This window comes from Brachyhypopomus gauderio, chromosome 6 (genome assembly GCF_052324685.1).
Source record: "Brachyhypopomus gauderio isolate BG-103 chromosome 6, BGAUD_0.2, whole genome shotgun sequence".
NCBI lineage: Eukaryota > Metazoa > Chordata > Actinopteri > Gymnotiformes > Hypopomidae > Brachyhypopomus > Brachyhypopomus gauderio.
This window is the reverse complement of record NC_135216.1, coordinates 1558110-1583370: the sequence shown is the minus strand read 5'-3', so window position 1 is coordinate 1583370 and position 25261 is coordinate 1558110. Positions and strand designations below refer to the sequence as shown.

The 25261-nt window shown below is 41.1% G+C and overlaps 1 protein-coding gene across 2 annotated transcripts; it reads right to left on the bottom strand.

Annotated features, from left to right (window-relative positions):
• clcn1a (chloride channel, voltage-sensitive 1a) lies at positions 1-24940 on the bottom strand. 2 transcript variants are annotated; one of them, XM_077008064.1, is made up of 23 exons: positions 24835-24940; positions 20472-20748; positions 19912-20043; positions 19385-19513; positions 18759-18892; positions 18590-18667; positions 18017-18095; positions 13827-13952; positions 13583-13667; positions 12219-12320; positions 11912-11996; positions 11570-11725; positions 9365-9434; positions 9054-9164; positions 7429-7642; positions 4485-4618; positions 4084-4262; positions 3820-3901; positions 3642-3724; positions 2943-2987; positions 2737-2841; positions 2359-2445; positions 1-2259 (listed from the first exon to the last, which is right to left on the bottom strand). In XM_077008064.1, exons 1-23 carry the CDS (start codon positions 24883-24885, stop codon positions 2032-2034), a joined length of 2772 nt encoding a protein of 923 aa, XP_076864179.1. In that variant the 5' UTR covers positions 24886-24940; the 3' UTR covers positions 1-2031. The 2 variants fall into 2 exon arrangements, with proteins under 2 accessions (XP_076864179.1, XP_076864180.1); XM_077008065.1 differs by lacking the exon at positions 19385-19513.
• Positions 24941-25261: the final 321 nt, after the last annotated feature.

Sequence of the window (25261 nt, the reverse complement as noted above, 5' to 3'; positions counted from 1 at the left end):
CCTGATAATAATTAATTATAGGCCTAATAGTTAGTCATTGTTGGGCGATAGATAACAGAAAGACACAGTGAATCTTTGCATTTAGTCAATATTTTCTTTTGCATAAAGGGGGCGAGTCAAGCACACTTTAAATTACATTGCATAATAGAGAATAAACATTAACAGCTATACCACCCAGTGCTACGTATACATTATACATTCAGACTAGGAGAAGAAATGGACAAATAAATAAATAAATACAGAATGAACATCTAAACAGAAAAAAACATGTATTGTTTGGTATTGCTGTGCCCTGTAAAACACAGCTCACAATATCCTTCACCTACTATGTAGCACAAAATACAGATACAGTATAAAGATTGTTTGCTATTGTTTAGAGTTTTTAAAGACATTAGAGCATCCTGAGAGACTGAGAGGTTACAAAAGGTTGAAGGTGAGAATGAAAGAGAATGAAAAATATGACATTCATAAAATATGAATCCAGACATTTGAAAATGTGTCTAAATGATTAATAAGATCCAAACATTACATATTGTCAAATATTACATTGACAATATAAGATTAAGGCTGAATTGGAGAAACACAGAGTTCAGATTCACTGATAGTCAAACCAACACTACCAGAAAATGGTGCACACACATGTGAACTGCAGGATGTGGAGTATAGCAACAGTACATTCACAAGTTCCACACACATGTTGATATGGTACCACCTGCTGGCTAGAAGTGAAACAGTGGGCAGGGCTAGAGTCCTGCTAGAGTCCTGCTAGAGTCCAGCTAGAGTCCTGCTAGAGTCCAGCTAGAGTCCAGCTAGAGTCCTGCTAGAGTCCATCTAGAGTCCTGCTAGAGTCCTGCTAGAGTCCAGCTAGAGTCCTGCTAGAGTCCAGCTAGAGTCCTGCTAGAGTCCTGCTAGAGTCCAGCTAGAGTCCTGCTAGAGTCCAGCTAGAGTCCAGCTAGAGTCCTGCTAGAGTCCAGCTAGAGTCCTGCTAGAGTCCAGCTAGAGTCCTGCTAGAGTCCAGCTAGAGTCCAGCTAGAGTCCAGCTAGAGTCCTGCTAGAGTCCAGCTAGAGTCCTGCTAGAGTCCTGCTAGAGTCCAGCTAGAGTCCTGCTAGAGTCCTGCTAGAGTCCTGCTAGGTTCAGTCATCTCCCTGCATTAACATGCCTATAACACCTGACACCAGGAAGAGGGGGAATTTGCCTCTGCATAGTTTCCATAGAGACAGGATATTTCATATATTTCAGAGGTCCTTCATAAGCTGTACAAGCTAATGTGATTCTGAAACTCTGGGACATGAATTCGGTTTATGTTCAGCAGACATTTAATTATAACATTCATTCTCTTCTAAAGTCCTGAGAGTGAAGGTCAGGGATTTTATCTTGGTTCCTCACTCCCTTGCTGCCTTAGCAACAAGTGCCAGTGCAAACAGATGCTTTATTAACACAAAGTTCACATGTGCAAATGTATAATTTGTATAATAAATGTATAATTTTGATGGTTTAAAGGTGTTCTGTTATTTTGGTTTTTCTGATGTATATCTTGAAAGAGATGTAATTAACTGAACATTTATATGTTTTTAATTGTTTGTACAGCTGATGAAGGACCTGTGATATGTTGTTTCTCAATATATATTTATATTATGCCACACTTTTCTAGATATTTTGTATTTAGCTGTAGTGGACAAAATACAAAAATCTAAACAGAATTTTCCTAAACATTCAGCCTGGAAAGGAAAATAACATAATATATATAATGTATATATTATGTATATAATAAGGTGATCATTTCAGCCCAGATGGCTTAGTTTCAGCTTTTGAACAAAATAATTGTATGCACAGAACTGATATTAGATCAACACTCAAGACAATATTACAAATTCCTTAAAAGCTTAAATAAAAAAACAACAAAACATAAAAATAAAAAATGGAAAAAAGCCTATTATATTTCACAGCTATCAAATGGGTTCCTGATCATCACTTTCTTCATTACCATCTTTCTTGGCCCTGGATGAAGTTGGTGGTGATGGGCCTTTAATCTACACCTCTGTCTCTCCTTGCTGTTGAACAGGAGACACAGAAGATGTGGTTGGGGCATGGTGGGTCTCTGGAGAGGAGGGAGGGGAGGTGACTGGGGAGGCCAGGGGAGAAGATGGGGCCGCACCAGTGGGGGAGGCCTTGGTCTTGCGCGTGCTGTTGCGAAAACTTGCCAGAGGGGGCTGCAAGCGGACTCCACTTCTTGTGGAACCTTCAATAGCTTTCTGAAGCTAAGAGAAGCAGAAAGCAACATTTTTCAGAAACAAAGGAACTGGAATATATTTATACAGGTACTAAAAAGTGTGTAGACTGGATGTTTGGTTCATTACCTCTTTTAGTGCCACAACTCCCACCAGCTTGCCTATGCTGGTCACATAGGCGTGGCTGAGACCAAGTAACGAGAACAAGGTGTGAGTCTGTGGGGAGGGTGGCAAAGGTCATCACACACCATATATAACAGGGGTTTCTGTAACCTAAAAAGTGGACTATATAAAACTATAAAACAAGTATACTATAAAAAAGTAAACTATATAATTCAAATGTACGGTTGTTTTTTGTTTTTCTTTTTGTATAAGGAGGTATAACACCTACACTTCAGAGGTATTATAAACAGAACTAGTTTGAATGGGTACTATTGATAATTTTCATTATTATTTTAAAGACACCACGAGAATATACAAAATTAGAAATAAATGTGTATGATTCACCTTGTGTAGAGATGTTCTCTCCACCAGCTGGAAAGGGGAGGGGTCTATCCTGATCTGATCAAAATCTAATGGATTATCCATCTCAGACTCCTCCCATGATTTAATCTGTTTCAACAAATGCAAAAATTACTTAGAATCCTGTCATCTATAAGTACATTGAGGAAAATATTATTCAAATATAAATATTAATTCAAAATACAGTTAACCTCATCAGGAGTCATTGTATCAGTGAGGGGTGGAGGAGGTGGCTCCTATGGAGAAATTAAAACACATACACAAATAAAAAGAAAAGTACAGTAGGCATAGGTACAGTATATATAGGTACAGTATTTATAGTTACAGTATTTATAGTTACAGTAGATATAGGTACAGTATATATAGGTACAGTATATATAGTTACAGTAGATATAGGTACAGTATATATAGGTACAGTATTTATAGTTACAGTAGATATAGATATAGTATATATAGGTATAATAGATATAGGTACAGTATATATAGGTACAGTAGATATAGGTACAGTAGATATAGATATAGTATATATAGGTATAATAGATATAGGTACAGTATATATAGGTGCAGTCGATATAGGTACAGTAGATATAGGTATAGTATATATAGTTATAATAGATATAGGTACAGTATATATAGGTACAGTATATATAGGTACAGTAGATATAGGTACAGTAGATATAGGTACAGTAGATATAGATATAGTATATATAGGTATAATAGATATAGGTACAGTATATATAGGTACAGTAGATATAGGTACAGTATATATAGGTATAATAGATATAGGTACAGTAGATATAGGTACAGTAGATATAGGTATAGTATATATAGGTATAATAGATATAGGTACAGTAGATAGGTACAGTAGATATAGGTACAGTAGTACACACCTCTGCTTGGCCATCTGTATGTCCTTTTGAAGAGGACAATAAATTGTGTAAAGTTCTTCTGAATGACTGGAAGGGACCTTTATCTGCAGGAATATTAAGAAGCCAAAGAGACAAAATTTGGTTTTGCTCAATTGGTACTGTTGAAAGTATAAGCAATAATTGATTAAGCCCAGCTCACCAGGAGTCATGTGGTTTATGGAGGGCTCAGTACTTTTGGATGAAGGCAAAGGGCCATTCCTTTCCTCTGATATGGATGAATACTGAGATGGGAATAGACAGCAGTAGGTTAAACCAAAAGTGATACAGAGAAAACAGACAACAGCAGAATTTAGGAAAGATGAACGAGAAGATATAAAGACATAAGACATGAGTCTGCACTACATGTAGGCTGATACAAAAATGCATTTCTGAACCAGTTATAGAATAAATGTTCTTCACGCACCTTCTCATCTCCAGTATCTTCATCCACAAATGCAAAGGTTTCCCAGCCAGCCTTGGCACTTGGTGCCAGCCCTGACACAGCCAGGTCCTGCAGCAGAACCCGCCTCTCTGCTGACAACCACCAATCACAGAGGGCAAGGAGCTCGGAGCGCTCAATGCTGCCTAGTAGTATCATTGATTCTGACGAGACAGGTAGGGCAACATTAGAGACTTAGATCAACACTTTCTTCTCTTCTTTATATCTCAAATCAGTATCAAATCAGTCAATAGCCTATTTTACTTTGGGTTGTTGTTTATTTGGAAAGCACTTAACATACCTATTTACTTAATATAGTGATGTGGATAAACATTTTAAAATATAGGCCATGCAAACCATTACATGCTTCTTCCTTCTTCCATCACCTTTTGTGTCCACCAGAGGGATGGTTTTAAGGGTAGTGGAGTCTAGTAGATTTACCAGCTCTCTGTATGTGGATTGTGAGCACAGAAACTTCACTTTTCTCACCATGATGTCTTCAACAAAAACATTATGTTGGCTGTAACAAAGAGAGAATGGACATTACATCAGTAATGTACACTTGTTTTGTGTATAAGTGTTTTGTGTATAAGTACACAAAACAAGTTCTTTATAACAATTCTGCATATAACATAAACCCAAAGAAGAATCCAAGTAACGGCAGTATATTAAGATATGTAGAGATATTCAAAACTATAGTTAAGTATACAAAGTTTTGAGAGAACCAGTATGTTTCAGAGGTCCTTCATTAGCAAAGTACATGCACAGCTCATATATATATATATATATATATATATATCTGTATATATATATACAGAAATTCTTCATCTGCACTTTGCTTGCAAGGGATAGATAGATACATAATACATAGAGAGAGAGAGAGAGAGAGAGAGAGAGAGAGAGAGAGAGAGTATCGTTTTCTTAGCTTCAGCTCAGGTTCAGATGTTTCTGTATAGTATGCAGTGATGTCAGTAACGCGTTACTTAGTAACGCGTTACTCTAATCTTACCACTTTTTTCGGTAACGAGTAATATAACGCGCTACTATTTCCAGTCCAGTAATCAGATTAAAGTTACTTATCCAAATAACTGTGCGTTACTATTTTTATTTTCCCTAGTAAAAATATATATTTTTTCTTTCTTCTTGGCTCAGTTCTACTTTTGCGTCTGACCGTAGCGCTCGACTCCGCACGCTGCGCGCGACCCTGTGAGAGCGCGAGCGCGTTTTAGAAGTCATTTTTTGCAGTGTCCTCCCGTAACGATATGTGGTAGGTAGTATAAAGAAACACCCCTCAAAAACAGGGGAAGGAACATTTACCTGAAGAATTTTAATGTTGCAGTGTTCCACGTTTGAAAAGTGCTGGAATTTTGACTAATGTCGCCTACTTTAAAATGCTTGAAATTGTAATGGTATTTCGTTTCACAAGCTGTCTGACTGAACAGGGGTGGGTTTCCCGAAACGTTCGTAGCGCTAAGTACTTCTTAACCTCGTACGTTTCATACGAGGTTACGAAGTACTTGGCGCTACGAACGTTTCGGGAAATCCACCCCAGTTCGCTTGTATTACGTTTACAAATAAATTTACAAATAATACCGCGCAGCTACACAAACGTAATGTCAGGAGAGTCTTGCCCTTTAAGTGACACTGGGGGGGGGGGGGGGGTGTACTCTTGAATCTCCATCATCTGGTGTACTCTTGAATCTCCATCATCTGGTGTACTCTTGGATCTCCATCATCTGGTGTACTCTTGAATCTCCATCATCTGGTGTACTCTTGGATCTCCATCATCTGGTGTACTCTTGAATCTCCATCATCTGGTGTACTCTTGAATCTCCATCATCTGGTGTACTCTTGGATCTCCATCATCTGGTGTACTCTTGGATCTCCATCATCTGGTGTACTCTTGAATCTCCATCATCTGGTGTACTCTTGGATCTCCATCATCTGGTGTACTCTTGAATCTCCATCATCTGGTGTACTCTTGAATCTCCATCATCTGGTGTACTCTTGGATCTCCATCATCTGGTGTACTCTTGAATCTCCATCATCTGGTGTACTCTTGAATCTCCATCATCTGGTGTACTCTTGGATCTCCATCATCTGGTGTACTCTTGAATCTCCATCATCTGGTGTACTCTTGGATCTCCATCATCTGGTGTACTCTTGAATCTCCATCATCTGGTGTACTCTTGGATCTCCATCATCTGGTGTACTCTTGAATCTCCATCATCTGGTGTACTCTTGGATCTCCATCATCTGGTGTACTCTTGAATCTCCATCATCTGGTGTACTCTTGGATCTCCATCATCTGGTGTACTCTTGGATCTCCATCATCTGGTGTACTCTTGGATCTCCATCATCTGGTGTACTCTTGAATCTCCATCATCTGGTGTACTCTTGAATCTCCATCATCTGGTGTACTCTTGGATCTCCATCATCTGGTGTACTCTTGGATCTCCATCATCTGGTGTACTCTTGGATCTCCATCATCTGGTGTACTCTTGGATCTCCATCATCTGGTGTACTCTTGGATCTCCATCATCTGGTGTACTCTTGGATCTCCATCATCTGGTGTACTCTTGGATCTCCATCATCTGGTGTACTCTTGAATCTCCATCATCTGGTGTACTCTTGGATCTCCATCATCTGGTGTACTCTTGAATCTCCATCATCTGGTGTACTCTTGGATCTCCATCATCTGGTGTACTCTTGAATCTCCATCATCTGGTGTACTCTTGAATCTCCATCATCTGGTGTACTCTTGAATCTCCATCATCTGGTGTACTCTTGGATCTCCATCATCTGGTGTACTCTTGGATCTCCATCATCTGGTGTACTCTTGGATCTCCATCATCTGGTGTACTCTTGAATCTCCATCATCTGGTGTACTCTTGGATCTCCATCATCTGGTGTACTCTTGGATCTCCATCATCTGGTGTACTCTTGGATCTCCATCATCTGGTGTACTCTTGAATCTCCATCATCTGGTGTACTCTTGGATCTCCATCATCTGGTGTACTCTTGGATCTCCATCATCTGGTGTACTCTTGGATCTTGGTTGTTTCATCCTGGATAGGGGCTCTGATGCTCTTAATGACATTAAACCATCAGGCTAATATACCTATAGTCATTAAGTGTTAGAATCCAAGACCACCCATTGTTGTGAATGCCCTGATGACAAGTCTAATCTGTGGTGGTTGAAAACGCTGATAATCAATCACAAACATCCTGCTCTCATCAGGCTGAGCTGACTTGCTGATTCATGCTGCACTGAAAGGTGAATGCACAACAGGACATTTGTGTGTGTTGGTGTCTTCAGTGTCACCTTACCTGATGTGGCCGAAGCCCAGCTCTGGGAAGTAGGGCAGCTTCTTCACCTGGATGATGGAGTCATAGAGAGAGGGCTGAAGACCCTGTGCCACCATGTTGGCCAGGATAACTGCTACCATCATGGGCAGAACATGGGAGATCTGACCAGTCAGTTCAAAACAAATGACTGCAGTGGAGACCGTATGAGTGACTGCCCCACTCATGGCCGCAGCACCTGTGAAAGAGCCCAGGGTACGAGGGAGAGTGAACAGGAAACAAAAAAAAAACTTAAACAGGCAGAAAAGGAGGGAGTGACACAGGTTGAAAATGCTTGTTAGAACAGGATCAAGTAGAAAGATAAAATGATATTTTGGAATATAAAAGACTAAAGAATGCTGAACCATGAGTGTTTTTAACTGCGCTTGATAAATTCAACAAACAATACCCCCTGTGGATTCATTTTTGGCACACATTTGGTTTCAGTGGTTAGGCAGAGCTGAATCAGTGTTGGATCAGCATTAGATCAGTACTAGTAATGCATGTGCGCTTGGAGGTACCAAAAATGAAATAGTTAAGACATGGTTATGTATACAATGACAATATTTTCATGTAAATTACTAAACACAGCAGTTTCTGCTCAAAAGGTCAGAAACAGACTCCATGAGGTGGTATGAGGGCCCAACGTCCAAAACTGGGGCTTGTGCTCACAGCCCAACACCGTGCAGGGCGATGTGCATTTGCCACAGAACACCAAGATTGGCAGATTCACCACTGGTGCCCTGTGCTCTTCATGGATGAGAGCAGGTTCATACTGAGCACGTGACAGATATGACTGTCCAGGAGTTGACTGACGCTTTAATCCAGGTCTGAGAGGAGATTCGTCAGGAGAACATGCGCAGCGTCATCAGGAGCATGTCCAGGTGTTGTAGGGAGGTCTCATCAGGAGCATGGCCAGGTGTTGTAGGGAGGTCTCATCAGGAGCATGCCCAGGTGTTGTAGGGAGGTCTCATCAGGAGCATGCCCAGGTGTTGTAGGGAGGTCTCATCAGGAGCATGTCCAGGTGTTGTAGGGAGGTCTCATCAGGAGCATGCCCAAGTGATGTAGGGAGGTCTCATCAGGAACATGCCCTGGTGTTGTAGGGAGGTCACATCAGGAGCATGTCCAGGTGTTGTAGGGAGGTCTCATCAGGAGCATGTCCAGGTGTTGTAGGGAGGTCTCATCAGGAGCATGTCCAGGTGTTGTAGGGAGGTCTCATCAGGAGCATGTCCAGGTGTTGTAGGGAGGTCTCATCAGGAGCACGTCCAGGTGTTTTAGGGAGGTCTCATCAGGAGCATGCCCAGGTGTTGTAGGGAGGTCTCATCAGGAGCCTGGCCAGGTGTTGTAGGGAGGTCTCATCAGGAGCATGCCCAGGTGTTGTAGGGAGGTCATACAGGCACGTGGAGGCCACACACACTACTGAGCCTCATTTTAACTTGAGGAATTTCCACTGAAGTTGGATCAGCCTATCATTTGATTTTGAGTATCAATCCAAATCCAGACCTCACATGGGATAATAATTTACATTGATCATTTTTGTAATTACTAAACCAACATCAAAAACTTCAGATAAGAAACCAGGAAGAGAAGCAGTAGAAAAGGGGACTGACCGATGACAGCATACCCTCCAGGGATGATGCGATAGAGGATTCCATCAAACAGAATGCCGTGAGGGAAAAGGGTCGCCATGATCTCTCCCACTAGACGACCAAATGCTGCACCTACATAACAGGAAAAGCAAGAGTGAATCGAAAACATAACTGTATCACCTAAAATGTCTGTATATAGTGTGCACTTAATAGATGCTTAAAATCCTCATGCTGTTTTAATCACTTGCTGAGTGCATTTTGGTGTCTGCCTTCAACATCAACATTTTACAACTCTATTGTGAATAACTGAAAGAGGTCATCTATAACCCTACCAAGTACAAACACAGGCATGAAGGCTCCAGAGGGGACGGGCATTGTTGTGGAAATTGCTGACATCCAAAACTGGAAGAAAAACAGCAATTCTTTTTTAAATACTTTTTTACCATAACATCCCAAACCTTATTCAACCTTATTCAACCTTATACCTTATTCAGAATGCCAGTTACATGTTTTTGTTCTCTATGATAACTAGTGTTGTCACGATACTAAGAATTACAACTTCGATACGATACTTTAAAAAGTATTGAAATTCGATACGATTTTCGATACCAAAGTCAGATACTGTGCTCATTTCTGTTTTAAAGGCTTTTTATTTATTTTTTATAAACAATCAAATGAATATTGTATTTTGTTTCACAAATGTCAAATAAATAAAAGGTGTAGTCCCTACCACATTAAAACAGAAAAATAAATAATTGCACATTAATATAAATTAACATAAATAATAGTTCACATTTAGAAGTTAAAAAAGGCTAGTGCAAAAAGTGTATTTTAAGTATACTTTAAACAACTTTAACTCTTTAAGTAACTAAAACTTCAGTATTAGAGTTCAGTATTCATAGATGATTGATCCATTGTAGTACGATCACTCTTTTTTTCTCCCTGAATGCTGTCGCACTTACGGCTCTTAAACCAAGAATATGACATTTGCTAGGATACCATAATCGGACACATAATTTTGTATGCTATAATACTAGAAATGGGAATAATCACCAACCTCTTGGAATGTTTTGTACAAATATGCGTGCCTTCAGGTGTTTGGCCAGATTCGTTGTGTTAAGCTAGGTTTAAACTTTCGCGAGTGACCGTAGCGCGCGAGTCCGCACACCTTGTCCGCGTGCTTGAAAATGCTTGAAACAAATAGCTGTCTCACTGAACCGTTCTCTTGTATTACGTTAACAAATACGAGCCTCTTGTAATTCCAGGACGAAACATGAGAGAACGTGACGACGTTAAAATTGGGCGTTTTGAAAATAAACAACCATTAAATAATGTGATAAAAAAGCGAATAATTTCGAGTATATGTATAAATATTTAACTAAAGTTTAACATGCTGGGAAACATTGAAATGGACCTTGAAAGTGACGTACAAGTGCTTTAATTCCACCTTGTTGGTGTATGAACCCTACAAACATGACTGTTCATTGCGCTGCGGCGCGCGCTAAGTTACAAAATTCTAGAGGTGCACGACCTCGCGAATTGACAGCGCGTGAGGCTACCGCGATTACATCATTTTCACCGCGCGGACCCTCGCGCTGCTCGCGGCGCGTCAAGTATAAACCAGGCTTTAGCGCCCTTCGTTGAAATGTTCCGAAAGCACCGCCTGCAAACTGGCTTGTTCATGTCCTTCGGTTTTCCATCTGTATCTGCTTCGAATCCAAAGTATTTCCACACCGCACTTCTGCTGCTTTCCTTGTTTAATTAAGACGAGCTGCGAACACACTGCGTTTGTTTTAGCTGCCATTTCAGCATTACCAACTGTTCTGTGCATTACGGAACCTTGGGTGGGTCAAACGAAAGCGCATTTTATGTAAAAAGAATCGATTGGCTCCTTTGGTTGGTACAGCTTTAAAGCACCGTTTGCAGACCGGTTTTGATGTGTCCACGGGGTTGCCATGACTGTCTGAAATGTATGCAAATAAATCCATATTTCGCTTCGTGCGTGTAGTTTTTCAACAAGCTGAGGACGGTCCGCAATATTGCTTGTATTATCAGCCATCATACACCGTTTCTTCTTATTCTGCAGAGAGGAGGCAAGCGCTGCACTGCTGTACGCGCACACTGCCCCCGTGTGGCACTCTTTGGAAATACTGCTCTTAAAAATAAAAAAAAAAAACGCACTTAGTCCTATAGCACCGATACTAAGCAAACTGGGTATAGTACCGTTTTTAATGACGAAGTATCGCGATACTACTCTAATATCGGTATACCGTGCAACACTAATGATAACACATCTAATTTCTACGATTTTCTGATTATTTTGACTGTTTTTACTTTAATGTATTATTTACCCAGAGGTTCTGATGAGGTTCTGAAGAGACCTAAAGGAGCCCATATGGTTGCTTTAGGTCTCTTAGCTAGAGCATCATGCACTCGTCTGTGTACATGTCTCAGTTTATATCACAGCAGGACTCCTGACACGAGTTGGAACATGGGTTGTTAAATAAGGAAAAATTAAAGGAATAAAATATGATTACCTTCATTATGAGGAAGACAATAAGTACAATGAAGATATTGACATCCGGGTGAAGCCAGGCAGAAGATCGTCCCAGACCGGCTGGGACAGGGGCTCCCCAGATCTTGGTCCAGGTAAAGTTGTCAAACAAACAGTTGATGGCTTCTCTGGGCATCAGCTTAGTTATAATGGGAATTACAAACATACAGTCAGGAATATCAACATATCAGTATCCATAATGTGTTTCAGGCTTAAGCTAATGACATCAGAAACCAGATTTCTTTTTCTTTTTTTAAACAAATTTTAAAATTTAAATACAAGATGAAATGAAGCAGTAAACATTTCACAAATGTTTTGCTCTGACCTCTCCTGCCATGAACTGTCCAAAAGCTGGAGGGAATGTGAGCGTTGTGATCACAAAACAAACAACACATGGGTAAATCACTCGGCTGTGGAAACAAATACATCAACTATTAAATAATTTCATACTAACAATAGATTAAAAAAAAAGACACTTTTGGTTGATAATTACTGTGTATGTGGTATTTTAAGATAACAAGATATTGTACAGTAAAAGGACCTTCTATGTCCACCTTCCCTCCCTCTCTCCCTCCCTCTCTCCCTCCCTCCACCCACAGACCCACCATCACTTCCCATGATCCCTCTCTTACTATTTGGTGAGGAAGCGTGTAAGGGCGTTGGGTCTTTTCATGAACAGGATGACTTGGCGGTTCAAGTAGACGAAGAAAGCCCCAAGAAAACCACAACCAATGCTGTATAATGGAGCAACACAAACAAGAGTCAGACCTCTCAGGTGAATTGCTGTACAAGCAATCTCAAAGCTTCATATAATGCTGTACCCATTAAAGTGTCAATGCTCTGACACATTTCTGCCTTTATTTCTAAAGGATCAGGTTCACAGCCTGAATTAATTTAAAATAAAGTTGTCTTGCCCAGTGTTTCTCACTGCAGGCCTTGGGACTCAACAGATCATCCATGTTATATATCCATGTTACTTCCAAACATACTTGAACTGAGCAAACAGGATTACTATTGAATACCTCCCACCAGTGTGCTGGAAGCTAGGTTAGAACAAATATGACTGCCTGGTGGGTCTGGAAGACTGGCTTGAGAAAAGCTTGTGTTTATTAAATAATAAATACAGGATGAATGATGATTTGCTTAAAATAAATAAATGCAAAAAGTCATGGATTAACATTAAGCAGATATCATCATAGTGCTATGATTTTTACTGAACCATACATTTAGGTCAAAGGTTTGTATTTAATTTTAGTTTTAGTTAGTCTCAGGTAAAAACAAATATAAAGAAGGCAGGCACTCTTTTACAGCCCTTCAAAAATAAACATTCTTGAGATCTTGAATCAAGCTGACTAAAATGAATCTTTGACCTAAAATGACCTAAAATGAAAAATCTAAATATTCCTTGTTGTACAATGACTTGAAGACACACCATTCTCTTAGCTTTAAATTGATGGATCAGTAAAAAAATACATTTTAAACAATCTTTAATTTAATCCAGATATAGATATCAGCCAGATATAGATTTCTGATAACATACTTAGGTTAGCTAATGTAGCTCACAAATAATGTCTGTTTCACCATATTCTGTAAATAAAAAGTATACTACCAAAAAATAGTAACATAAAAGTAAAAATGCTTTGGGGTAACATTTTTAACATTAAAATTGTGCAAGTATGATTTTAGCATTGTATTTTAAGCAGCTAAACATGGTTAAGCTCCAGTATAATAATGTTATTCAACAAATGAATGGATCAACATGCACATCAAAACACCAGTAACACCAAATTCAGCTTTGGTGAATTTGGTAAATTTAAAATTTACAATTTTAAATGTAAAGAATTTTGACGCAGATTTGCAGGGAGTGGGGGGGGTAGATTATAAGAAGTGTGTTGTATGGTTTCAGAATGGGTCTGTGGTAGTGTGATAGTGGATTATGCTACTCCAGGACCACACCCTCACCACGAACAGCACGCTCTCGCCCCTGCACTCTCACCCAATGATGGCGAATGCTGGCAGCTCCTGCAAGTCGAAGGGGAAGTCCATGCGGAACTTGGTGCGGAATAGGGCAGTGATGGTGACTAGGAGGACAGTCAGACAGCAGTGACAGAAAAGTGGGCATGAGGAGATAAAAAGACCAAAGCTGCAAAGCTTATACAAAAAACAATAAACAAACAAAATACTTGGCAGGGGCACAAAAATGGGTATTGCAGATGGGGATTTGGGTTTTGATACCCTACCTGCATCTTTATTGAACACTGAAAGCACTCTGAATATGAAGGCACTAAATGTAGCAGCAAAGTAACCCCTCCAGTAGTTCCTCACTGCAAAGTAGGTTGAAGTAACTTCAATGCTGAACAGTACCCCTAAAAGGAAGGAATTTTGAAGGATATTTATAATATAAGGCATCTGATCAGTCAGCAGAATCTGAATTCATACAGCCACTGAATTTACAATGCTTCGAGGTGTGAACAGATATTGCTGATGTTAAGTTACAAATTAACATAGAAGAAAATACAGCACCTCATACTTAAGCAGCTTAAATTCTAAGAAAGTGTCAATGATAGATTGAAGAAGCCCAGGTCTAATTGAACACACTCTTTTGGTGTATATCAACACAGCTGCCATCAACAGCAAGGTTTGTAACCACAGTTTTTACAAAGTTCACAATTAGACGACTTCACCTATGGAATTCCCCTTATTAAATCTCGCTCTTCTCAGCGTTTGTGTCCGCCTCATCGCTCCGCAGCACGCTACGCGTTACAGTTCTTTGATATGAAGGAGTTCAAATTCCTTTTTGCACTTTTTTATTAAGCAAATGTTTTGTCTTTGTTGCTTATTAAGGACATGTTAATGCATTTATATGCAGAAAATAGATGTATGTTGGTGCAATAAACATACAGATCTGAATTCATTTAAAATGTGTTCTTATTGAGAATAATTTGTAGTCTTTCATATCCAATTATTTGAAGTGCGTGGTCATGTGGCCCTCCAATAACAGTGCTGAAAAAATTTTGGCCCTCTTTATTATGGAAGTTGCCCATCCCTGCTGTATATGGTCACTTCTTCATAACTGAGAAAACACTACTTTTGTAGTTTGGCAAGATTCAAATTCAATGTAGCTTACTCAATTATTTTGTTTAATGGATTTGCCGACGAATCTGGCTCTTCTTTGCATATTTGTCTGCCTCATGATTCTTCAACATTACAGAAGTGGAATTTATTTACCACCAACTGTTAATTTACAGTATTCACTTCTAGACTACAACAAGCAATCAATGTCAAAGTATTGCCATTGTCAGAGTATTGTCAGAATATAGTTGCATTGTAACATTTTTAACAGTTTGATTGTTTTATTTGTTTTTGCTTTTAATGTTGATTTGTATGTATTTGTAAGGTGCCCTTGAGTGACAGAAAGGCACCTATGAAAGAAAATCTATTACTTATTATTATTAGAGTAGGTTTAAAATAAACAGATGGGATTTCTGCATTTTTATCATGCAAAAAACTCAATGTGTTGTGCGTGCAAGCACTGTACGGAAGACCTGTGGGCGGTGGCTTTATACAATATCGCGCTCCCTACTTTCGCCTCACAGTACAGGGTCACATCGAGCACATCCATCCATTATCAGAACCGCTTAATCCCGCTAGTTGGGGTCACGGGGGGGCTGGAGCCAATCCCAGCATCTCCGGGCGAAGGCAGGGTACACCATGGGCAGGTCGCCAGGCCACCGCATGGCCAACACACACGCACGCACTCACACCTACAGGCAATTTAGAGTGAACAATCAACCTAACACGCATGTCTTTGGACTGTGGGAGGAAACCGGAGTACCCGGAGGAAACCCATGCAGGCACAGGAAGAACATGCAAACTCCACACAGAGCAGCCCAAACCGAGAATCGAACCCAGACCACCTTGCTGTGAGGCGACAGTGCTAACCACCACACCACCATACCGCCACATCGAGCACATTTCATTTTATATCCTCCCACACCTCCGTTATCCCATTACATTAGGGATCCCCTGGCTAAAGTTACACAACCCTGTCATCAAGTGGAACACCGGACAGATCCTAAAATGGTCTAGGCCCCTCCCCCGTGTCCGAGTCCGTTGCCACATCGCCGTGCATTCCACTTTGATCGAGAGCCCTAACGTAGCCAGCCCCCAGGCCATACCTAGCCGTTATAGAGACCTGGCTGGTGTGTTCAGTTCCACCAAATCTACCCAGCTCCTGCCATATCATAAGTGGGACTGTACCATAATGCTGAAAGAAGGAACAACAACACCTAGGATTCGAGTGTACCTGTGTTTATAATGGAAGTTGACGTTTCTAACGTGGGAGTGGGTGCAGTACTCTCACAGCATTTTAAGAAGCACAGTGCCTTGAAGTCCATCGCCTTTTTCTCTCGGAAGTTGAGCAAAGCGGAGTGCAATCATGGAGTTGGATATAGAGACCTACTAGCTATGCGACTGGCTTTTGAGGAATGGAGACACCTGGCTCGAAGGATCGTGGCATCCCTTTACTGTCCATAACCGATCACAAGAACCTGGAATATCTAAAGAGCACAAAATGGCTCGTTCCCTGGCAACACCGAATCCACAAGCAAGGAGCCTTTTCTTTCTCCTGAGTATACAGGGATAGATAGGGATACAGAGCCATTGCAGCAGCTAACCCTCACCAATGTTGTCCAACTCATCGTAGGTACGTACCTCCTGCACAGTGCACAACTTTAATCAGTTACGCTCATACCTCCATAGGACCAGGACACCCTGGCTCGACCCGCACGTTGCAGTTACTGGAGGCTTGCTATTGGTGGCCGGGCATGGACCGTGACATCCTAAACCATGTGGCATCATGCACGTGGAGCAAGGTGCCACAGACAGCACTGGCTGGTAAGCTACTCCGCCTGCCTGTTCCCAAGCAATCATGGACGCACATCGCGGTCAACTTCGTGACAGACTTACCTCCCTCAGAGGGCAAAGACACCATCCTTGTTATCGTGGACCGCTTTTCCAAGATGGTTTCCTCCCACTTGCCAGTCTCCTCACGGCATGGGAAACGGCAGACCTTCTATTCAGGCAGGTGTTCAGGCAGTTCAGTCTCCCCGAGGACATAGTGTCTGATAGAGGTTCACAGTTCACCTCACGGGTATGGAGGGAGTTTATGTCAAAACTCAATGTTACAGTGAGTCTGACTTCCGGTTACTTGAAAGCCAGGTGGAGCGGGTAAACCAGGAGCTAGGTAGATTCCTTAGGGCTTACTGCAGTGAATATACAGATACCTGGTGTTCACTCCTAACCTGGGTGGAGTATGCGCAGAACTCGCTGGTACAATCCAGCACGGGTAAAACCCTGTTTGAGTGCATACTTATCTGACTGCCCCCTCTGTACCCGTGGAACTCAGCAGAGTCCGACCCACGATCGAGGAATAGTGTAGGCACAGCGAGAGGGTCCACCTATCAGGTGTGGCAGCTCGTCGACTCCAAGCGCAAGGGTGAGAAGATCCATTACCTAGTGGACTGGGAGGACTATGGACTGGGAGGACTATGGACTGGAGGAGAGATGCTGGGTTCTGGCTTCCCAGGTGCTAGACCTCACCTTAATCTCATCCTTCCTCGCCGGCCCGGTAGGCCTCAGACACGTCGGCTGGAGGGTTCTTTTGGGGGGGGGGGGTGTTCTGTCATGGTGAGCGAGCCTGGAAGCCACCAGAGGGCGCACATGTGCAATGACACACCTACACAAACACCCACTTCCATGCACCACACACCCTTACACACCCAGTCACTTCCCTGATCACAATCTCCTCATTACTAACACCTGGCCACCACTAATGCCCACCGCTTAAGAGCCCACAGGTCATGGAGTCCAGTGCTGCACATTGTTGAGCCTTTGCTGTTCACTATGAGTAGCATGCTCTTCACCTACATTACTGGACTGCCTCTCTGGACTTGCTGAGTGCCACCTTGTAAGTCATTGTCATTTGTCACTTGTGAATGTCAGTGTCTTACTGTCATTTAGTCATTTTGACTACGTATAGTTTGTGTTTCTTCATCAAGAATAATATACGTTGCATGATAATCGCTGCTCATTGAAAGCCTCGCACAACAGTAGCAATATAATAACTAATATAATAGCAAATATTTCCTCAAGTAATTCAATGCTTAAGAAAAAAATAAAAGATTTCTGCTGGATCTGATGGAATATTTACTGACATGCCATTTCACAGGTGATTAATAACCTGGGTTATTCCTACCACTCATTTTATAGCAGGCAATTCCCAACTGTTGCCATGCAAAACAGAGGTTATTATTATTATCATTATTATTATTATTATTATTATTACTGCTATTAAAATATCACTAATAGACATATCCACAAAGACTGAATCAATGACACAATGAAATATACAACAGAAGTGTCCACACACCTCCAAGGGGAGTACCAAAACAGCAGCCCACGCCCACAGCACAGCCCACCGTCAGGATGTCTGTGTAGCAGTACGGGCTCTGCTGACACAGAGGGGCAAGGGGTGGGGGGGACACAAAGCATGGATGAGGAAAACTGGGAGAAAAATAAAATGAAAAAGTAAGTAATAATTAAGGAGTGCATTTCTTCTACAGGTCTTACAACTGCAGTGTCACACATAAGAGAGCTAACAGGTATGTCAGGGCTACTTATTTACATTATTGCCACAGCATGAAAGTACGCACTAGTATGCACTAGTATGCCCTTTCATTCTCACTTCATTACACGCGTTCAGATCATCTGGCAGTTTACAGAGTCTTCTAAAAGTGAGCTTTCTACCATGTACTATATTTCATGTCATGAGCAAGGCTTCATTGAAATCCCTGCAGTCACTGCCATAGAGACAGGGTAAAAACATAATATATAGCACTTTTATGGTTCATGATGCCCAGATCTAAACAAATATAATCTTGACATTTTTCAGACAATAAGGTATTTCTTATACAGTAATATGAATTTCCAGGAATTTGTTTACCTGATAGACACCGAAAAAAAAGGACATTATCTTGCTGAGCACAGTGGCACACATGCTGGCTATATGAACAAAAGGACCCTGAGGAGAACATGAAGATACAGGTCTGATCAGTCACAGCCTGTTGTGTAATACACTGTGTGAGGCAAGACTACATACAAAAGACTTTTACCTCTTTGCCTACTGGCAGACCACTGCCTAATGCAGCAGTAAGACCAACCACTTTAGCTGCAAACGCCCTGAGTGTGAGGTACTCCTTTAGCACAACTCCTCTGAGAATGGTCTTTATCTCAGGGATACCAGAACCTAACGGAAGAAGAAATATTTGAAGGGGAAAGAAGGTGTTTGCTGGGAACAGGGCAGACCAGACCAGTTGAGTCTGGATCAGCATTGAACATGTTTCAAATCAGGTTAATCAAGTAACTGAGACCAAGGTCCAAACATGAATGCATGAGTACTGTATAGGACATGCATGGTACATACAGTGTTAGAACATTTAAGGGTAAAAGTAAGGGTGATTGTGTAGTATAAGGGATAGGGGCAGGATATATTCAAAAGCATGTTTGAGGGTTAGTTTGGATTGTAATCATGAGTATCACACAAGAATGGCAGAAGGTATATTTGAAGACAATACAGTAAAAACACAAGTGGTAACAATAATTATGGGAACAGCCCAGCATGCAACAAAAATAGCTAGGGATAACAAATGACAGAGGTGATGTCTTATTGTAGGCTGTAGTTAAAACATCAGCAGAAAGTGTTACACTGGGAGAAAGCAGAGGTACAAACTGTACACACCAATAGCCTGTGGAGCAACCAGGTGGCAGAAGACGGTGGCGAATATGATGAGCAGCATGGGATAGAAGACCCAGACCAAGAACTGCAATAAGATATTCCCTCTCAACTCACCATACATCCACTTATAAGCTGGGAGAGAGGCCCGGTGGAATAACAGATGGAACACACGAGAGGAAAGTGGAGTTAGCATCATGGAGTGAAGCAAGTAAAATGGGCAATCATTGTGTTGAAGGAGTTGGAAAATGGAAGCAATTGGGTGGTGTAAGACAATAACAAAAAGATGGAGAGTGGAGAAAGAGACAAACTGAGAAAAGTAATAAAATATAAACAAAATTATACAAATAAAAAGGCAGGAGATATCTCTGTTTTCAGCACTGGTCAGCAGTTTTTTTTGTTTTTAACTAACATGGGTGTATAGACCCATTCCATTAAAGCCATGACCACCTGAAATGTTCAACACTCCTGCACTACTGAAGAAGACTCTGAGCAAGGAGGTGGAGCAGAGATGATACTACATACTATGTTACCTTGGAGACTCTTGGCACTGGCATAGTCCATGGTCCAGCTGACTAATGCCATGGTAATACCAAGAAGCACTAGGAAGATCCAATCTCCTCCTAATTTAGTCACTAAAAACTTCTGCACACGAGCTACACAGTCTGTATAAAGAAGAACAAGAGTGAAAATGTGATTACTCAAACACTATACCTTCCTTAGAAACATAAAAATGGATATTATCACCTATTATGTCATAAATTGCTGAGTTCTGCCTAATACCTCAGACTTTACATTCACATACTACTGTATACGTGCATGTAGATGTAAATATTTCGGGGAAGTAAAATATCTTATTCAATACTCCACAATATAATCATGTTGCTTAATGCTTTATGTTTATATGATGTATAAATTAAACTGTTACTAAAGTTTAAACATAGTGTAAAAATATTACTACAATGCTTTGATCTCCACACCATTAATTCCCTGACTAGCCTGCTCTGCTCTACCCACATGCAGAGTCTCTCTTGAATATCTGTGTTCTAAGCTGAAAACCTTTATATTGGAGAATTGAGTATCTGGCCCGCACCCTTGCACTTGGAGTAAGAGCGCTGTTTCTTTAGAGACATCATGTGGCTTTGCTCAGGTCCATAAGGAGCACCCCCCGTCTCCACGTCCGGGTGCTCCTGGCTGCCGTGGGGGGCATGGCTGGGCCTCCACTTGTGCTGGCTGCCTTGGCTAAAGTGTCCGTGTTGGAGTTGCTGTTGACGATGCCCATCACGTTTCTTAAGTTGTCTCTCTCTCAGCAGACGGGTGGCCTCTCGTCGATGGGACCCTCCGGGGTGCTCTCTGTACTCCCCACACAGCTAAGCAGGGAATTGAATAAACACATTACATTACCCCCAAAAAGAAAAATCTCTCAGTCAGACTTATTATTTCTGAGTGATGGGCTGTCATAGCAGTCGTATTAAATGTAATACATTTATGAAATGTAAGAGATGCCATAAATAGAGCAAATATTTTCAGCATGGTATATGTCCCAAACAAATCATCCTCAGTCTGCATTTAGATGTATTAGATTCTTAGTTAGACTGGGACATCTGGGGAAAACATACCTTCTCACTTCATACTTACTTTTCTCAGATGCAACAAATGTGCAAACATTCTTTACAGCATCATCATAAGATTCAGAGCAACCTAACACACCTAACACAGGAATACATCTCCAGTGATGGTTGAATGTGTTTCTTCATTTCTCAGAAACAACACATTACGTTCCAAAGCATCATATTAACCTATCTGAAACGGCCATTCCAGTCCTTAGAGCTATTCTGCAGTCCACTTAAAAGAACACTGACAACACTGGTCCATACCACTGAGAAATCCCTTACCTTTTAATATTACAACATTTACATACCTTGGCCCTAAGAAATCCACAAAATATATAGCTAACACTGTTAAAAAAATTCGAATTGGGAATTGGGAACTAAATAAAGAGCCAAGATCATAGAAGTCTTGAAGAGAGTGCACAAAAACTACAATAATATTCCCTTAAAACGTGGTTCAAAGAATATATTCTGGATTTACACAAAAAATATAACACTAAAAATATCACATTATATACATATACATACATAATGTTAACTGGTTTAATGACATTTACAATACAAACATACAGGAGTGCGAATATATACACCTCACTTTAATGTTTTTCCTGTGCTGCTTTCATTGATCTTCCACTAGCAGTGGCAGTGGCATTATGCTCACTTTATGCGGTTGATGCCATAAGCTGTGCTATGCTAGGCACGGCTAAATATGAACATCACCAGAGAGACACATACGCTGTCAAGGCATGTCTAAATGTCTTAACATTATGAAGTATATCCCCAACAAATAGTGATGATTTGAAAGTGAGATTTATACAAAATGCAAACAATGTATTTAAGTAACTACTCAGATTTATTTATTTTATATGTATCACCATGTGTGTTTTTTCGTTTCATTGTATTAATATGCCTTGTTTCGTGTATATTCATGAATGTCTGTCCTTCATAAGCAGGAGAAGCTTGCACAAGCCATCTCTATGCTTCAGTCCTTTCCTTAAGTCTATACTATTACTTTCACACATTCCCATAGTGCATGTAATCCCTATCTTTCTCCATATTTAAGCCCCTCCTCCGTTCTCTCTCCTGGCCTGTACACACATCTCCATTGGGACAGAGACCCCCCCCCCCCCCCCCAACCACCACAAACTGGAGCTACAAACTGACTGGGGCTACCGCTTTCCTCTTTCTCTCTGTAACACAACTACAAACTGACTGGGGCTACCGCTTTCCTCTTTCTCTCTGTAACACAACTACAAACTGACTGGGGCTACCGCTTTCCTCTTTCTCTCTGTAACACAACTACAAACTGACTGGGGCTACCGCTTTCCTCTTTCTCTCTGTAACACAACTACAAACTGACTGGGGCTACCGCTTTCCTCTTTCTCTCTGTAACACAACTACAAACTGACTGGGGCTACCGCTTTCCTCTTTCTCTGTAACACAACTACAAACTGACTGGGGCTACCGCTTTCCTCTTTCTCTCTGTAACACAACTACAAACTGACTGGGGCTACCGCTTTCCTCTTTCTCTGTAACACAACTACAAACTGACTGGGGCTACCGCTTTCCTCTTTCTCTCTGTAACACAACTACAAACTGACTGGGGCTACCGCTTTCCTCTTTCTCTCTGTAACACAACTACAAACTGACTGGGGCTACCGCTTTCCTCTTTCTCTCTGTAACACAACTACAAACTGACTGGGGCTACCGCTTTCCTCTTTCTCTGTAACACAACTACAAACTGACTGGGGCTACCGCTTTCCTCTTTCTCTCTGTAACACAACTACAAACTGACTGGGGCTACAGCTTTCCTCTTTCTCTGTAACACAACTACAAACTGACTGGGGCTACCGCTTTCCTCTTTCTCTGTAACACAACTACAAACTGACTGGGGCTACCGCTTTCCTCTTTCTCTCTGTAACACAACTACAAACTGACTGGGGCTACAGCTTTCCTCTTTCTCTGTAACACAACTACAAACTGACTGGGGCTACCGCTTTCCTCTTTCTCTCTGTAACACAACTACAAACTGACTGGGGCTACCGCTTTCCTCTTTCTCTCTGTAACACAACTACAAACTGACTGGGGCTACCGCTTTCCTCTTTCTCTCTGTAACACAACTACAAACTGACTGGGGCTACCGCTTTCCTCTTTCTCTGTAACACAACTACAAACTGACTGGGGCTACCGCTTTCCTCTTTCTCTCTGTAACACAACTACAAACTGACTGGGGCTACAGCTTTCCTCTTTCTCTGTAACACAACTACAAACTGACTGGGGCTACCGCTTTCCTCTTTCTCTGTAACACAACTACACAACCAGGAATTTCCCTCTGGGATTCAGGAATTTCCCTCTGGGATCAATAAAGTATCTATCTATCTATCTATCTATCTATCTATCTATCTCTATCTATCAACTACAAACTGACTGGGGCTACCGCTTTCCTCTTTCTCTCTGTAACACAACTACAAACTGACTGGGGCTACCGCTTTCCTCTTTCTCTCTGTAACACAACCCGCTAAGCTATTTTTAGGTTCTATCTAATACAGCGTTCACTTCCCCTCTTCTCTCTCTCTCTCTCTCTCTCTCTCTCTCTCTCTTTTCCCCTTCCTTTCCCTTGCTCTTGTTGTAAGTGGTAATCTCTGACTCTGTTTATATAGCTTTACATGTTTATAAAGAACCCAAAAGCCAGCTTTTTTTTAAATTAATTTCTTTGCTTTCAAGTCACATTTCATGTCTAATATCCAACTGGTGTCTAGCAAATTACTAAATATATATATTTGTTGTCATTTCTGATCAAGGTTAAGCAGAATGTAAAAGCTCAGGGGTGTTAAGCTTACATGACTTGAATTCACCCATCACCCAAAGCACAATTGCTCCCCAGTATTCATGACAAGAGCACGTGAGTATGTTAGTGGTGGACAAACATACTGGTACTACATACTCTGTTATATTTCAATGCTGACCAGCATATACTACATGAAAAATAATCACGCAAATATGTTTTCATTACATGATGTCATATAAAGTCAAACATAATTCTCTTAAAGGTCTTCTAAAATAGAATTTTCTTTGAAGTCAACAAAACCATTTGTCAGTGTATTACAACCTTGTAATACCTGTTTATTGCAACCTTGGCCCTGTGTCTGTCGTAAATTCACCATATGATACATGTTACAATAAACACAGAGATGAAAATGATCTGAATGCCGAGTAGTGCAAGAAAGTAAAGTCTTTCATCTAAGTTAGCCCAGGATAACAGGACGACAGGGCAAACCACTGACTTGTCACACTGCTCAGTGACCCAGAAACAAAAAAAGGCAAATACCAGAGCTATTATGTATTTTTACATTTATCCTCGCTTAAAAGGTTTCACCCCATTGTGCTTTTTTTGTTTCTCAGCTAATTTGGCCAAACACCCATCAATGAAAACACAAATGCTGCTAAGTAACCATTAAATTTTGAGAAATGTAGATAGAAAAAATAAGTCAGATGAACTAAGGTTTCCTGCAGCTCGACTAGAGTGTATTGTGTCATCACAAAGGGGTGCTTAGCACAGCCAACTGTTGAACAGTGATCTGCTTTCAGTTTACTGATTCAGGCAACGCAGCTACAGAAATATGCACATCATGCAGAGACTGTGCAAGGTAGCATGAAGGTAGTATCAGATCACGGTTAGAGAAGAGGAATAGACTAAGACTAAGACTAAGTGCAAATCACAACAAAGTAAAGAGGATAAGTAGAATATTTGAGAAGAAAACAGTGAGAGAGATTGACTAAGGTATGAGAGGATGGAGTATAAGTAGAAAGAGCAAGGGAGAGAGAGGAAGAAAAGACAGGACTGACCAGGGTCTGTTGGTATCTCAGAGCCTTCCTTTGCGATGCACCTGCGGCCATTGACACACTGTCACTGACCCAAAAATAAACTGTGTGTCTGCTTCAGCATTCCCACCCTGGGGTGGCGCAAAGAGAGGAGTGAGAGTGAATATACATACACACGCACACACCCACACACAAACACACACACACACACACAAACACACACACACACACACGCACACACCCACACACACACACACACACACACGCACACACCCACACACAAACACACACGCACGCACACACCCACACACAAACACCGTGGACAGAACCATCCAACTCTCAAATTCTCACTTCAAATAGTGCACCAATATAGGACTGATCTAAATACTGTGATTATGTATGGTACAATAAAGGCCTCTTAACCAGATAGCCTGCTTCTTTAGTGGAAATA

Excerpts from the sequence above, each read along its gene's own strand:
- clcn1a (XM_077008064.1), bottom strand. The coding sequence starts at position 24,885 with ATGGCCGCAGGTGCATCGCAAAGGAAGGCTCTGAGATACCAACAGACC. Across the intron at positions 11,726-11,911 it reads GACAGTTCATGGCAGGAGAG|CTGATGCCCAGAGAAGCCAT; the intron begins GTCAGAGCAAAA and ends ATTATAACTAAG. Across the intron at positions 2,988-3,641 it reads ATACAGATGGCCAAGCAGAG|GAGCCACCTCCTCCACCCCT; the intron begins GTGTGTACTACT and ends ATTTCTCCATAG.